Source organism: Lupinus angustifolius, chromosome LG06, assembly GCF_001865875.1.
Source record: "Lupinus angustifolius cultivar Tanjil chromosome LG06, LupAngTanjil_v1.0, whole genome shotgun sequence".
Taxonomy (NCBI): Eukaryota; Viridiplantae; Streptophyta; class Magnoliopsida; order Fabales; family Fabaceae; genus Lupinus; species Lupinus angustifolius.
Window position 1 is genome coordinate 22,716,966 of NC_032014.1, and position 15,536 is coordinate 22,732,501.

Below are 15,536 nucleotides of genomic sequence, written 5' to 3' on the forward strand. Positions count from 1 at the left end.
TAAAATATGATTGAATTTTTTTTTGAAACATATTCAACTAGTAATCCATTTTTGACAACAATATTTTGGAAAAATTAATTCACTTGCAAATATATTCATTATAATTTTAAATTAAAACTAGTTGGTATGGTTAATATATTATAAACAACATTTATGATTGCATAATTAATATAATTATTATATTATATAGTAGATTTAGATTCGATTTTCTATAATACATAAGTTAATAGGTGTGGAACATATTGAATTATCTATTAAGACCTATAATATATCATGTTAAGGCAAGTCTTCTTATTATTAATAAACAAGCTAGATTAATGTTTTATTAAAAATAACTTATTTAGCTTAAGAAACTAACTATTAATTCATCTAAAGACCTATCAAGTTTAACAAATCAACATAGTTAATTATATGTTTATATTCTATTACTTTTATAATAAGAAAATAGTATAAGTAAAATTTGAATAATAAAAATACAATACTAATCAAATATTAGTACTGAAGTGGTCAAATTATGTCATAATATTCTGATTCGGCTATATGGATCGACCGATGTCATAAGACTCTCCTATAAATAAACTCAAACTATAAGAATGATTTGATCATCTTTTCTAAAATGGGAGAAACCACAACTTTTTCTCTACTGTATCTATTAACATTTTCATGTGTATATAAAAATATTATAGCTCAATTATTAGTGTTAGATATACCTACTTAAAAGCAAACATACTAATATATTTAAAGACCTTATAAAAAAATATACCTTAAATAAACTAGCAGGTGAGAGCCGACTTTTAAATAAAGAGAAACCTAAACCTTAAAAAAAATATTTGCATAATCAAGAGAGTTTAAATTCATCAAATCCAACCCAAAATTTGAAGCTACATTAGCATCTTAAAGTATTTTAAGGATTTATCGTTAAAATGTCTCAATCTCCATGGTGTGAAGAATAGAAACAAATCGACAAAAGGAACATTTGATATAGAGTAAGAGTGAGAAATAATCTAGCCAAAATCATGATCTCATGAATGACACAAACTAAGAAGAATAGGGTGCAACTACCCTATAGATAATAAGGATGAAGTCAAGTAAACAAATCATAGTAACATAGTTTTATCTCCCATACGGACTACAAACTAGTTCACGTGTACCGATTCACGATATGTTGGTGATTTGTTTTGGTACAGTATGTGACTTGGTTCGTTGCAAGTGCAAAACTCAACAATGGGTGATAGATGATAGCAACATATGCAAACGACGAAGAGATTGAGAGATGAAGAAGAAAACTATGGAAGAAAACCTAAAAAAATATTAGTTATGCCAGAAGACTGAAGAAGCCATTGTATTAGGAGAAGTAATAGAAACCTTAAAATCAACTCGAGAAACTTATTTCAAATTAGTTCATTTGGCTCATCTAAGTGAACCAATGTAGGTTGCAACATTTCCAAAAGATGGAAGTTCACACCAAACCAAGTTTGAGTGTTGCCAAATGCATATAGCATTTTAAAAATACATCACAAGAACACAACCCAACTTGGCCTCACCACATAGCAAATGGATAATTGGTTTAAAAAACAAATGGAGTAAAACAAAAAGGTGTAAAGAGGAAGACATTCCAAAATCACGAGGTGAGACTTGAAAATCTGATATGCAAACTGATTAAGGAGAATGAATATCTCATCAGTTTGATTGCATCACATGAGTTTGTTGGCACAAAGGGTCATTTCATAGTTACATGATTCTAAGACATGGTACGAGATTTATATTAGTTTGTCACTTTTTACATTATTACCAGAAGGTTACAAATCTGGTATATGATAAGACACACTACATATGGTAAATGAGTGAACCATGTAAGTATTTCTGACCATCATACATGACATTGCCATAGCAAGTTTAGAACATGCATTCAGTGCCTGAAAGATCATATAATATATCAAATATTGAACTAGTTTACCTCCACCCTCATGCATTCTTTGGAAGAAATACCTCCATCATCAACAATGATTCAAATTGTGGACCGTATCACGTGATGCAGCCACAATATTATGGTTGTGATGACCACCACAATCGCAATTACGATGTAACACCAAATCAGAATGATGCGACAACACAACCGTATTGGACCGCATTTGGTCCACATCAAACCGCATCAAATTCAAAAAATATTTTTTCAATCACAGAAAAATTCACACTACAACAGCTGCAATCTACTTCACAACAGCCACAATCACAGTAACCGAAACAGTAACCACAATCATGACTACAACCGCAATTTAAAACACTGACCCTTCGTATACCCAACTCAACACAAATCTCATCATACACATTGATACATGATCAAAACAATGAAGGACTTGTGTCAAATTAGCCTCTTCCTCATCTCAAAGCCACATTAACAACAACAAAATGAAGAACATGTCAAAACAAAGTTACAATTAGAAATAGAATGTTATTGTTGTTGCATAACAAAAAGAAAATAAAACAGATTATTATTGCTGTTACTAATGTCACTAATGTACAAAGCACAAAGGCTTTTATAATAAGAGAAATGAGACTTAGAAAAATAAAGAAACAGAGTGAAAAAAGCAATAAATAAGTTAATATAATTACTATTGTAGCATTTAACAGATAAATTTGTAACATTTCTTTAATATGGTAAAAGTTTCATTAGAATTCATTCAAGGCATAGCAACATGGACTTTATTGCAACTGAAAACTGGAAAAGCCTTTTTTGCTTAAGCTGAAATACTTTCCTACAAGCAGAGGCATTCAAGGATGTTTAGTTGACATGATTCAGGCCTCTATTCATTTTCATCGTCCTCGATGTCGTCAATTCCGATCCAACGCGTAAATGCGAAAAGAAACTCCTTGAAGTTCACCATTCCATTTTTGTCCCAGTCCATTTCTTCTGCAAGAGTTAGAAGAGAATACGAAAAAACAAAGACAACATTAGCATTGAAGTTGTCAATGATGTGAAGTAATGATTATTATTTTTTCATTTTTACATGAGAATGAAGAAACTTGAGGCTATCTTTAGATTTTACTTATGATGATGACCATGGCAAATATTAACATGATTAGAAACAAAAGGTTCGAGAGCGGGTACTGTAGACAAGATATGATTAGAAATGAAAGCATTAAGGAGAAAGTTGAAGCAGCTCCTATTGTAGAAAAGACGGTAAAGTCGCGCCTTAGGTAGTTTGGACATGTGTGGAAGAGACTGGGAGAAGCCCCCGTGAGGAGAATAGATCAAATGGAGGCTAGTCCAATTCCTAGAGGCAGAGGGAGACCAAGAAAAACCATAAGCGGAATGATTAAGAAAGACTTAGAGATCAATGTTTTGTTGATAAACATGATTCATGACAAAACATTATGGCGTTGTTCGGTCCATTTAGCCGATCCTACCTAGTGGGATAAAGGCTTGGTTGTTGTTGTTGACTAGAAACAGAAGAATACAATGGATAAACAGACAACCTCGTCAATAGAAAGAATATAGTCTCCTAATTCGCCACGAGTTGCTTAAATGTTGCCTTTGCTAATATTTTCCTAGGAATGTCCTATGATCTAGCTTGATGACTAAATGCAATAGAAGTTCATTGTTAGTGATCAAGTAAGAGACACTCATTTTTCTTGATCAAGCATGTTATAGCATATTTCAAAATATTAAGAGTAAATATTCATTTCAATCCCTCGTGTTTTTCGCCGTTACCAGTTTGGTCCCTCAAAAATTAAAAAACTCAACATGGTCCCAAAAATTTCAAATGTGGGTCAAATTTGACACCCTATTAGGTGTTATAAAACATGCTAAAATGACTAATTTGACATTCGTTTGATATTTACGGGGACTATCTTGGTTTTTTTCAATTTTTGAGGGACCAAAATAATAATGTTGAAAAACATGAGGGACTGAAATAAGTATTTACTCAAACATTAACATAAAATGCATGATACTAGCATAACTTCATATACATGTGTATTGGCGTAAGGTCGTAAGGTAGGGGAAGAGACAACTGACCAAATCTTTTCATAGCTATTCTTCCGGAAGAACGCTCCCCGGACGTAGTCTCATTTATAGCTGCAACCATCTCATTTTTGCTGACATAACCATCCTTATTCTGGTCCAAGAACACAAATGTATCAACCAAAGTCTCAAACGTCGCCTCCAGATTCGGCATCCCGATTCTTGATTTCTAGACAAGTTAAGTCACGGAGAACAATTTGAAAAGGCAGCAAAACATGGATTTTTCATAGCTTATGATTATCAAAGCAAACAGGAAGGCATGCATGCAAATTGTTTATCTGTCTCATATATCGCATTGCTTCGACAAATTGATCAAATTAGATCAACCATCTACTTAATTAAATAAATGATTGGCTACATAATCTACAAAAAGAACCAATAAGACGTTGGTCTAGTGGTGTAATTTGCTAGATCCCCAGAATGATCGAAAGGTCAATGGTTCGATTTCTAGGAGCGACACTTATTGGGAGGGGCAACCATACACCCCGAAAATAATTAGTTCCTTAACCATAAGGTAAGGGATACTCTTGATGGTACCCAAAAAAATCTACAAAAAGACACAATAATCTAAATTAAATTTTCCAAACTTATATGTATAATAATTCAAAGAACACATAAGGCATAAGGCATGACATGTTCTTTAAATAGCAGTGTTACTAGTCTATCTTTGAAATTTGATTTAAGAATATCTCCCTATATTGTGTGTATATATAGCATCACATAGTAATGAAATTAATACGGCACGAATAACGTGTGCTAGGATACAGCGTGGAGGGCTTTCGGCTCATCTTTGAGAAGGTAGACAAGGCAGAGAAGTACAATAAACTCGCTGAACTTCATTCCTAAATCATCGTTAATATCACATGCTTCGAAAAGATCATTGATCTCCTCCTCAGTAAAAGAAATTTCCAGCTTAGTGAAACACTTTTTCAACTCTTCTTGATCTATTGCTTCATTAGAATCCTCATCTATAAGAAAAACCATAAAACACACACCTTTTAGCAATTACAAGTTTATAGATAATATATCAATGTGTGTATACATGCACTTGTTGACGCAACAGTGACGTTGTTGTTTAGTTACTTTAGTAACCATGAGATAACAGGTTCAAATCCTGGAAACAATATCCCTGCTTATCGGGGTAAGACTGCATACATATCCTCTCCCCATACCCCAGTAAGTGGAAGCCTCGTGCACTAGGCCGCCCTTTTTAGATCTATGTTAGTAGGTACGAAATAGAAATACCAATTGAATAAGACCATGAAATTTGAAGTAGAAACCTACCAAACTGCTCAAATATGGCTTTGCATTTCCTCAAGCTCTCATCGATTTTTGGGAATTTCAAGATCACAGTGTTGAATGATTTCACGGAACTTCCGTGAGATTCCCTTCGCTGCATTGCTTCAACCATTTTAGCCTCAAGCTTGGTTTCTGGTGCCCAAACCTTTTTGGGTGATTCACCCTTTCCTAACACACCTCCCATTGCCAATCAACAAACCAAAATCAGACTCGGAAAAACGGTGCCTCTGCTACCTGCCAAGTTAGTGTAACAAAATTACAAATACTTAGCCACTAATACACAAAGATGTGGTGAATTCTCACTCATTGTCTCACTTTGTACATAAAATTTCATTATTTTTTCCTTGCAATAATCAATTACAAAGTTCATGCCACAGCAATGACCTTGAAATCGAGCCCTTCCTTACCACATAAATGTTCAGTGACTAGAGAATCTATGCTACATATTAAGTGTCGAATTATGATGTCCTAAACCAACAAGTCGTTGGTCTAGTAAGTAAGGCACTGTTAGATCTCCAGAAAGACCAAAAGGCCAATGGTTCAATTACGGGGAGCATCACTTATTGGAAGGGACAGTCACGCAATCCGAAAGGGCCAGTCACGCAATCCGAAAGGGCCAGTCACGCAATCCGAAAGGGATTCCGGGTGACCCTTGGTAGTACCAAAAACAATTTGCGATGTCCTAAGTTGTAAATATAATGTCAAAAATCTTAATCTAGAATTGTATTATTTGTCCAATTGAGTCAAGAATAAAGACTATAACATGCTTGATGAAAACATCTTTCAACATAATGAATATCAAAATAGATGATACCACATGATGATGAATAGATACAACTATATCAGATTCACATGAAAATAAATAACCCAATTAAAAAAATCAAATTTTTAATATAAAAAAGAAACTAGAAGATGATGCAAAGGAACATAAATATGAACATCAGAAATATATTGCATGTAATCTAAACAAATAGAAGAAGTAAATTAAAGTAAACCTTATGAGTAAGAAAAAGAAGAAGGAGCAGGAAAATTTGTTTGTTTCCAAGCTCCTTAGATTAAAAGAAGAAATGGGGTGTGAAGATCGAAGAAGTGAAGAAGAAAATGTTGCAAAAAATATGAATAATAATGAAGAAAAAGAAGAAGAAAATGGTGTAAGAAAGAAAGAAGGGTTTGTTGAATATAGAACAATATACCAAACATAGGAAAATGATGTTTGTTAAGTGAATCTGGGACTTGGTGTGTTCTATGTTTATGCTAATCCTAACACGTATTCTTCTCTCTCTCTTTCTTCATCTATGTCCTTCTTTGACAAATGTCACTCCACTTCACATGGTTTTATATTAAACTAAGAGGAAGAGTTACATAAAATGGAAATCTAACTAATAAAATTTTGACAATATATTAATATTTTAATTTTAAAAAATAATATTAAAACTCATATAATGTGTTTGTCTTTAAATATGATATGTTATATGCGTCACAAATTTTTGTTTTGTTTTCTAACCATGGAGTAGGTGGTTTTGTGAAAAGAATAGAGAATTTTTATGTATTGGGAGATAAGTTATCTAATCTATCTACTAAGATTATGATATGTGTCTTTTTATTTTATTTTTTTGTTTTTAGAATATTTTTGTAGAAAAATATTAAATATGACACATATTGTGATTTTAGTGGATGAAGAAAATAATTTAACTTCTAATATGAAGATATATTTTATTATATTTTGTGAAAGGTGTTATGTTATTATATCATGAGTAAGTTATAATCATATCCGAGTTTTACTGAAATTATTCCTTCATTTTTCGTCCTTACACAAAATATGCGATGAATGTAATTAAGTTAAATAAAATATGAGATATTGGGTAGACAAGTCCAAATAACTCTTATACTATTTTGTAACAATTCAAAAATAATGAAGACATATTGACTTATATAATTTGGATTTGTATTCATAATATATCATATTTTGTTTAACTTAATTATATTTATCACACGTTATTTGTTGGAAATATTACTCTTAAACATACAAGGCGTTGGTCAAGTATTGCAAGACCCCGCTAGGTACCCAGAACGACCAAAAGATCAAAAGTTTGATTCCTGATAATAACATATGTTGTGAAAGGCAGTCACTCATCACAAAAGTGATTAGTTTCTTACCAAAAAGTGAGGGATACCCTTATTAATATGTAGGGGGAGTATATGTAATGTATGTACAAAATTAGAAGTGGTTTGCGTAAGGACAAAAAAAAAAAGAATGTTTTGTGTAATTTCACTAAAACTCAAAATATTTGAGTGCAATTCACCCTTATATTGTCGATTAATTTTGAGATAAAACTTTAATATAGTATTATAATTGAACTCTGATTTTCCTCCAGTTGTTATGAAGACAAAGATATATTTTATCATGGCTAGAGCTAATTCTTCGCATGGTTGGGTAGGCTTATGTGAAGCAAAATGTTGGAAAGTATCTTCCACACAAATTCAAGAATGATATAAATTTCTATTGAGTTTTTATCAATTAATTTTGAGATTAGATTTTTTTATTCGTGTGGGCCACACAAATTTGGGAATAATATGAATATATTTCTTGTATAAAAGGAAAGTAATTAATGAGTCAGAAAACATGGAAAATGAATTTAATGATTTTGGGAGAAAGTTGCTCTTTCCATTAATGAAATAGGAAAATAATTAACTTAATGATTTGCTTCCAAAATTATGTATATATATTTAGTAATTGCTCGTAAAATTATAAATAGGGTCAATAGTATTCACACAAAGTAAGATTTGAGTGCAGACGTATGTATATAGAGATAATCAATAAAATTTTAACAATACATTATAAATTTGATTCTAATTAAAATTTAATTGTAAATGATAGTACCAAAAATTATAAATACGCTTGTATCCAAATATGACATCTTATATATGTCTTCACATAAGTTTTTCTATATTCGCCCATTATGATATTGCATATCATAAGGTTTTGACTACAAAAAAGATGATTATACTTCCACAATATTGACAATTTGGCCTCTCTGTTCGTCTTGTCTATGTATGTATAACGTCTACTTAAATTACGACAGACATAAATATGCTCGTTTGCGAAAAGGATATAAATATCATACTGTGTCTATTCTAAAATTATGGATAGGGCAAACTTGCAGACTGTCTGCTATATAATTAAAAAGGTCATTCTTCCTAGTTCCTTCATTTTGTCTGAAATCATGTTTTTTACAACAACATAGGTGTTAGCTAATTCTACATTTATCTTGTGGGGCAATGTTAAGGAGAATATTTCATGTGATGAAACTAATAATTCTTCTCTAACCCAAAAGGAAATAATTGATGATTCATAAAATATGCAAAAAGAAAAAAACTAATGCTAGGGAGAATTTTACTCAAAATCCTCATCATACTTTTCCACTCTATAATAATTAATGCAAGAAAATTGAAAAGTCTATTGATACACGACTAGGTTGTGTTCCATGCTCCATGGACAACATGTCCTATGACAAGATCATGTCAACCAAGGTTCTTTATTTCTTCAAGGCAATACACCACTCTTGATTTCAAGTCATCTTCCTTCGATTCAATTAGGATCGTCATGACTTGTCATAATGCTTCATTGATCCTTTAATTAGAGTTGATTTTCTTTGCCCACATCAGTCTCACATAAAAAGGTGGCATACATGTGACATAATTGATAGTGGATCCTAGTACTGATACATAGATATGTTATATAAAATCTATATGTTAATTTTATAGGAAAATATGTTGTTCCACCCCAGTCAAACGGATGTCCATTGACCAGATTGGACTACTCAATAAAGGTCGAGCTAGGGCACATGGCAATGCCCTGTGTCACCAGGACTTGTCAGTCCAACCAATCGACTAGGCCCGCGAAACAGTATCGTCACCTAGACGCCACTCCATACTAGTACAAAGACACACTTATGTCATCCACCTGACGCGTTGTTAGCATCTGCCACATGCCACCTGCAACTCTCACCTAACCCTTTCCACCATGGAAAATGCAGGCCTATACTACGACTACCACAGCCTATCGCATGCAAGAAGTCAATTATGAATAGAGTACGACCTCACTAAGCCGCCCGACATGCATAAAGCAGCCCTTAGCTCTGCCAGAGATAGGTAGACAGGCGCAAATGGTCGGCCATGTCAACAACATCCAACAGAGCCCCCCCCCCCTCAAGAAGACACACATACAAAACCACTAAAGACACAACTCATGAGAGGCTACTCTTGACTCTCTCATATATCTCATATACACTCGGACATTGGTCCCTCAATTTCTAACCATACTCTCTAATATCTTGAGTGTCATATTTATGCATGCTATGAATTATGGATCGCCTCCTTTGGTCACCTACTGACTTGATCATCATAGCACTTTTTCATGTATCTCCCCGACGAGCCCGAACATACTCCAAGCGTCTCAGGCTTCCGCCCACCAACATGAGCGAAGTCCCCTAGAGGGCATCGTCACATCAAGCTTTCCAGCCCAGCGAGCTCCATCCAGAAGACCCATCCTCTCACACTCGAAGACCCGAGTAAGGCCTTCCAACTCGGCTCACCCCTCCTATGATAGAGCGGGAGAACATATATATTTTTGTATATTAACTTAATCTTAGAAAAACAATATTTAACTTTAAAGGGGGAATTGCATAAAAAAACCTATTATTTTATTCTCAACCAATTTGTATTTTAATGACAATTTCTTCCATCCATCTATACTAACTCACATACATTGTTGTAGTGGTGAAACAGTTGTTATTGTTTTGAGTCTGATGTCAGTAGTTTCCTTGTGAGCCTATTAGTAATTTAATATTATTTTTATACATGAACCAATTTCACCAGCAAATAAAGTTTAAGTGGTAATTAGGAAGATAAAATAATTCATGGAGCCTACTTGGAAAATGCATAACATTTATGGAGGTTCTATGCACTTTTATCTTAAAAAACAATAAAGAAACTGTGATCTAGGAGTCTCGAACCTCTAGAAACTCTCATTGTCACTGAGTTATGGGAGTACAAAGACTCACTCATAAGTGAGATATCACATCTTGATCCAAGATCTTAAGGCAATGATTTCATATATCTTTATTACTTATAAACTCTTACACTCATCACTCATATTTAATATGAAACTCCATACTTAAATATATCAAAGAAACTCTTCATCAACTATAGATACGATACACTTATTCAGTCCACAATAAACTGAAACCACAAACTGATGCTTTATAAAGGATCGGTTCGTTTCAGTATTTGGTTCCAACTCTAGGAACCAAACCGATCCAAATCATACCAAATTAATTTAGCTTATTAGGAATATGAACAAACAAAATTATGTGTTTAAGTGTTTAAAACTTCAGTTCAATAATATTTTATACAAGTTAGAAATCAAATTCAACAATTAATTAGTCATATGGTAGATTAAGTAATGTTCATTTGATGTGACTAAAAAATATATGCTCACTAAGTAATATAATATATTCCCACATATAGGTAAAATGTTTACATTATAGAGATGATATTTATTTTGATAAATATAATTAAGTTGTTAACTTCGTTTTCTTATGATATACAATATAATCACAATGAAAAAGAAATCACTGTCAATTGTCCATTTTGTCAAATTGATTATTCTTTCTTTGAATAATAACATCTTGGTATGAATATAATTTTTTAATTTATACATAATCCTTTATTTGTTTACATTAACATGATGTTTAGAACAAGGTTGTGTACTTGTGAAATTATGTATGTTATAATATTTTGACAATATTAACATGAATATATATAAATTTGTTACTTTAAAGTATATTACATTTAATATTTTTTCATATTTATGAGTTTTAAAGTGTATGTGTCATGCTTTATAAAAAAAACCAATCCAAACTGATTAGAAACCATATATAAAATCTGGATTAAATGTCTTAATATAAATATATCTGACTGAAGTGCAAATTAATTTTTTGATTAGATCGAATGATTTTTTGCCTAAAAATCAATCTAAACTGACCACGGACATCACTACTTGAAATATCCTACAGAAAGGAGTATTAGAAAGATAAAAAAGTAGAATAATAAGAGATCAAAAATTATAGTTTGAAGGAAGATGGTGTTTCCAATTTAATACATGAACAAATCACAAAGCCTATAAAAACAATTATGGTGTAGGAATGGCATGACGGTCGGGCGGACACGTGTAATACATACTCGTACCCATATCTATATTATTTATGAGTTGCAGGTATTCGTGGGTACCCAACAAATTTTCAATTTCAATTATATTTTTATATATTTTATAATAATCAAAACTTAGAAATAATTACTACGTAATATGATATGTGTAAGATAATTTTATGATTATAGTCTAATCACTAAAATTTATTATGAAATAATAATAAAATAAACAAAATATAATGTTAAAATAATAATAATAATAAACTATAAAATATTTTATTAAAATATATATACGACTACTCATCGGATGTGTATTATGACACTCATTCTCATTCATAAGCTATTTTTGCAGATACATATTACATGTATTTTGACAGGTACCTACAAGTCGGATATTTTTATCATTTGTATTCTTGTACCAAATTAAGGGGCAAATCATAAGAATAAGAAAAATGGAAACAAATTCCAAAAACCTATAGAAATAAATGTGTTTGTTGTTGTGGTGCATATGGGGGCAAATTTCAATACTAAAAATGAATATTTGTTGTCCTAAAAAATGTATCATTTCATGTATTACTACTTATAATTTATCATAAAAAAATACTGAGTTATTACATTTTTAATTAAAAAATATTTTTTTCAACAAATTATAAGCAGTGACATATGAAGTGACACACTTTTGTGAAAGAATAGATGTGCTTCAGAAATAAGCAATAGGTGTCATTCATCTACCTACTTATATTTACGAGGAATGACTCAAGTTGATGATTTTCATGTCTATCATATTCATCCACCATAAATTAGATTAAAGAAAAAGATGTAAGCACCGACAGCGTATAAGTTTTATACATTGTCATTATATTATCATAATTGATTTTTTATTATTGATGACTTTTCAAAAAAGGTAATCCAAATGAACGGTAGATGATGAAGTGCATGTGTACAAATATTTACACTGTCAGTGTATATATTTTACCATGGTTAGATTATCACTTTAGTCTTAGAATATTCCTAGTGACTCATAGCACTCTATTTATTACTTGCACATGGCTTTTTCTCAATTTTCAACATCAAATATTACTGAATGATGAGATGAAATTGTATATTTTCCTTGTGTAAATTTTTTATACATTGTTAGTATATCATCTATCATTCATATTTAATTATTAGTAAAGAAAAAGATGTATGTATTAGTTGTATATGAATTTTATACACTCTCATTCCATCATCTATCATTGATGTTTAGTTATGATCGATTTTTCAAAAAAATAATCCAAATGAATAGTAAATGATATGGTACATGTGTATAAATTTTTACACTGTCAGTGTATAGATTTTACACTCTTATTATTAACTTTTAAAAAATAATACAAATGAATAATAGATAATACATTGATATATATAAATCTTTACACTAACTGGGCATAAATATAATACTCATTCAAATTATCTTTTTTTCCCATCAACTATTAAAACCCAAAATCAAATTAAAGATGAGAAGTTATAGTGGAGAGAGATTAAATTTTCATATCTAATTTTAGGTGAGCATGGTTGCAATTTTTAGCATGAAAAATTTCTAAAAATGTAAGCTTTTAAATCACATTTTCAAGAATGTTTTCTATAAACCAAACATAAATTAAATATGAAAATGTAACCACTTATATACTACCATCACATTCATGACATCAAATTCCTAGGAATATGGTTTAAAACATTCCTTAAATTGGCTTAAATGTGACACCAACACACTTTTAATACTAAAGTATCCATGTTTTTTACCTACCTATGAAACAAATAATTTTAAGTGAATATTTTTCATCCACCAACTTCCATTTTCATAAGTGCTCCAATATTACTTTTGGAGAAAAAGATGTATGCATTAACATGATTCTTTTATACTGTCATTGTATTATCTACCGTTTATTTTCAATTATGATCGACTTTTCAAGAAAATATTCCAAATGAATAGCAGATAATGTATTAACTGTGTATAAATCTTTACACTGTCAATGCATATATATTATACTCTTATTTTTTGTAATATCACGTCAAAATAGGTAACATAGTTGGTGTTGAAAACTTATTGGATGATTTTATGGATATTTGAATGTTATAGTATGTTGAATTTAGGTTAAAGTTTGAAACATCTTTAAAAAAAGATTATAGTTAAAGAAATTATTCAAATATGAAAATATTAAAGTGTAACAATGTGGAAGAACTAACTAATGGTGTTTATGGAAAAAAAAAATGCTAATGAAAGCTTTCAAGTCATAATTATATAAATTTATTAAAAGTATAATATTTTAAAAGAATTAAATAAAAGGAGATAAAGTTATTATAAAATAAATTTTGAATTAAAATAAAGTTTTTTTTGTAAAATAAATCAGTAACCATCTAAAATAACAGATTTGATTTTTATTAAAATTAAAATGGGAAACCTTTTTCAGATAATAAATGTATTTATTGAAGAACACAAATAGGGATGATAAAAATCTGATATCCTTGAGTAAAATTCATACGAGCACAAATACATGTATGAGTCATAAATGAGTATCCGCAAGTTTTACAAATAAATTTTTTAAAACACTCATAATACATACAGGCGTGCAGTGATATTGTAGTACCCTAGCCTACGAGTACATATTATTTATGTGATTATTATATTACATTTAATTAAAATAAACAGTCCAATACCCTAACATTTACTTATATTGTGTATCACTTTCCCCATATCCCTAATCCCTCGTTCCCTAAAATGTATGTGGTGTGCGCTATTTTAAATTTTTACATTGTTTACATCTTTTGTTGAATTTGACGGTAAAATACTTTACATATACCATTATATGTGTAGAAATACAAATGTCTTACAAAGAAAAATACATATTTTTTCTTAAGGAATGAGAAGAACAAATTTGATGGTGAATATTTTTTATTTTCTATAATTTTATTTATAGATCCAGAGATACATTAATTATAACTCATTGAGATTTTCAGAAAGTGATTCCTAGTGTTCCTTATTCTCATTCGACACATCCATAAAGTCAAGTCTACAATTCTGTAACTAAGAGAGATAAGATAAGGTTTGATTATTATTTTTGCAATTGGTGTTGTGCCATTAAACAATGACCCAAGCCTATGTTTAAGCCATCAAACTACATGAGTGGCGATAAATTGTTTTAAGAAATTTAATTTCCAAAACAATTGTTGCCAACCTTGTGTTGCATATTAATGAGAAGATTACATGTGGGAGACATTGCACTAATAACAGTCGTATCTTTGTTTTGCTTTCATTTAACGTTGGTCTGCCAGCCTAGATCGACCCTTTGTGACCCATCTAAAAACGGGCTTTTAAACCAGGTTGAATATGAGGTTTTGAGCTAAAATTCTCAACCTGGCCCGCTAACAATATCAATCCAAACAGGCTGGCCCATCGGATCAAGCCTATATTGTCATCCCTACTAGCATGTATAAACTAAATTTCCACACACACAATAATGATGAAACTTATCCATTCATTTTTAAATTAAATTAACTAGTTATAATCAATCTCATCCATTCATTTTTTCAAATCCAACCGACAATAATAATGAAAATTAAAAGTCATATAAAATTTATCATTTCTCTCTCATCACCTCTTCCACTTATTTCTCATATATCTATACTATATATAAAGCCAAAACATGGTGTAACCACCACCATGGCATAATTTAGATATTCCTATTTTGCCCTTCAAAAATTTAATTTAAAAAAACCATATAATCCTATATAACCACTTCAAATATATTAATTATAAATTGCATGGTTATACTACTTAATAAAGGAAAAACTTAACCTAACTTTCATGAAGTTATTTTGGATTTTCCTATTTCATATTTTATAACTTCTAATTTTATTGTATAAGTTATACTTTCATCTTTATATATACTTATACTACTAAACATTTATTTCATATTTTATAACTTCTAATTTTATCTATATCTATATCTATCTATACTATATATAA

The 15,536-nt window shown here is 30.7% G+C and overlaps 1 protein-coding gene across 3 annotated transcripts; it reads right to left on the reverse strand.

Moving 5' to 3' along the window:
- On the reverse strand, positions 2,598-6,598 carry LOC109350243 (probable calcium-binding protein CML21). Of its 3 annotated transcripts, XM_019591435.1 has the most exons (6): positions 6,319-6,564; positions 5,309-5,557; positions 4,790-4,992; positions 4,019-4,193; positions 2,801-2,911; positions 2,598-2,743 (listed from the first exon to the last, which is right to left on the reverse strand). In XM_019591435.1, exons 2-5 carry the CDS (start codon positions 5,505-5,507, stop codon positions 2,805-2,807), a joined length of 684 nt encoding a protein of 227 aa, XP_019446980.1. In that variant the 5' UTR covers positions 5,508-5,557; positions 6,319-6,564; the 3' UTR covers positions 2,598-2,743; positions 2,801-2,804. The 3 variants fall into 3 exon arrangements, with proteins under 3 accessions (XP_019446980.1, XP_019446979.1, XP_019446978.1); XM_019591434.1 differs by having other exon boundaries at positions 2,598-2,911; positions 6,517-6,598; XM_019591433.1 differs by having other exon boundaries at positions 2,598-2,911.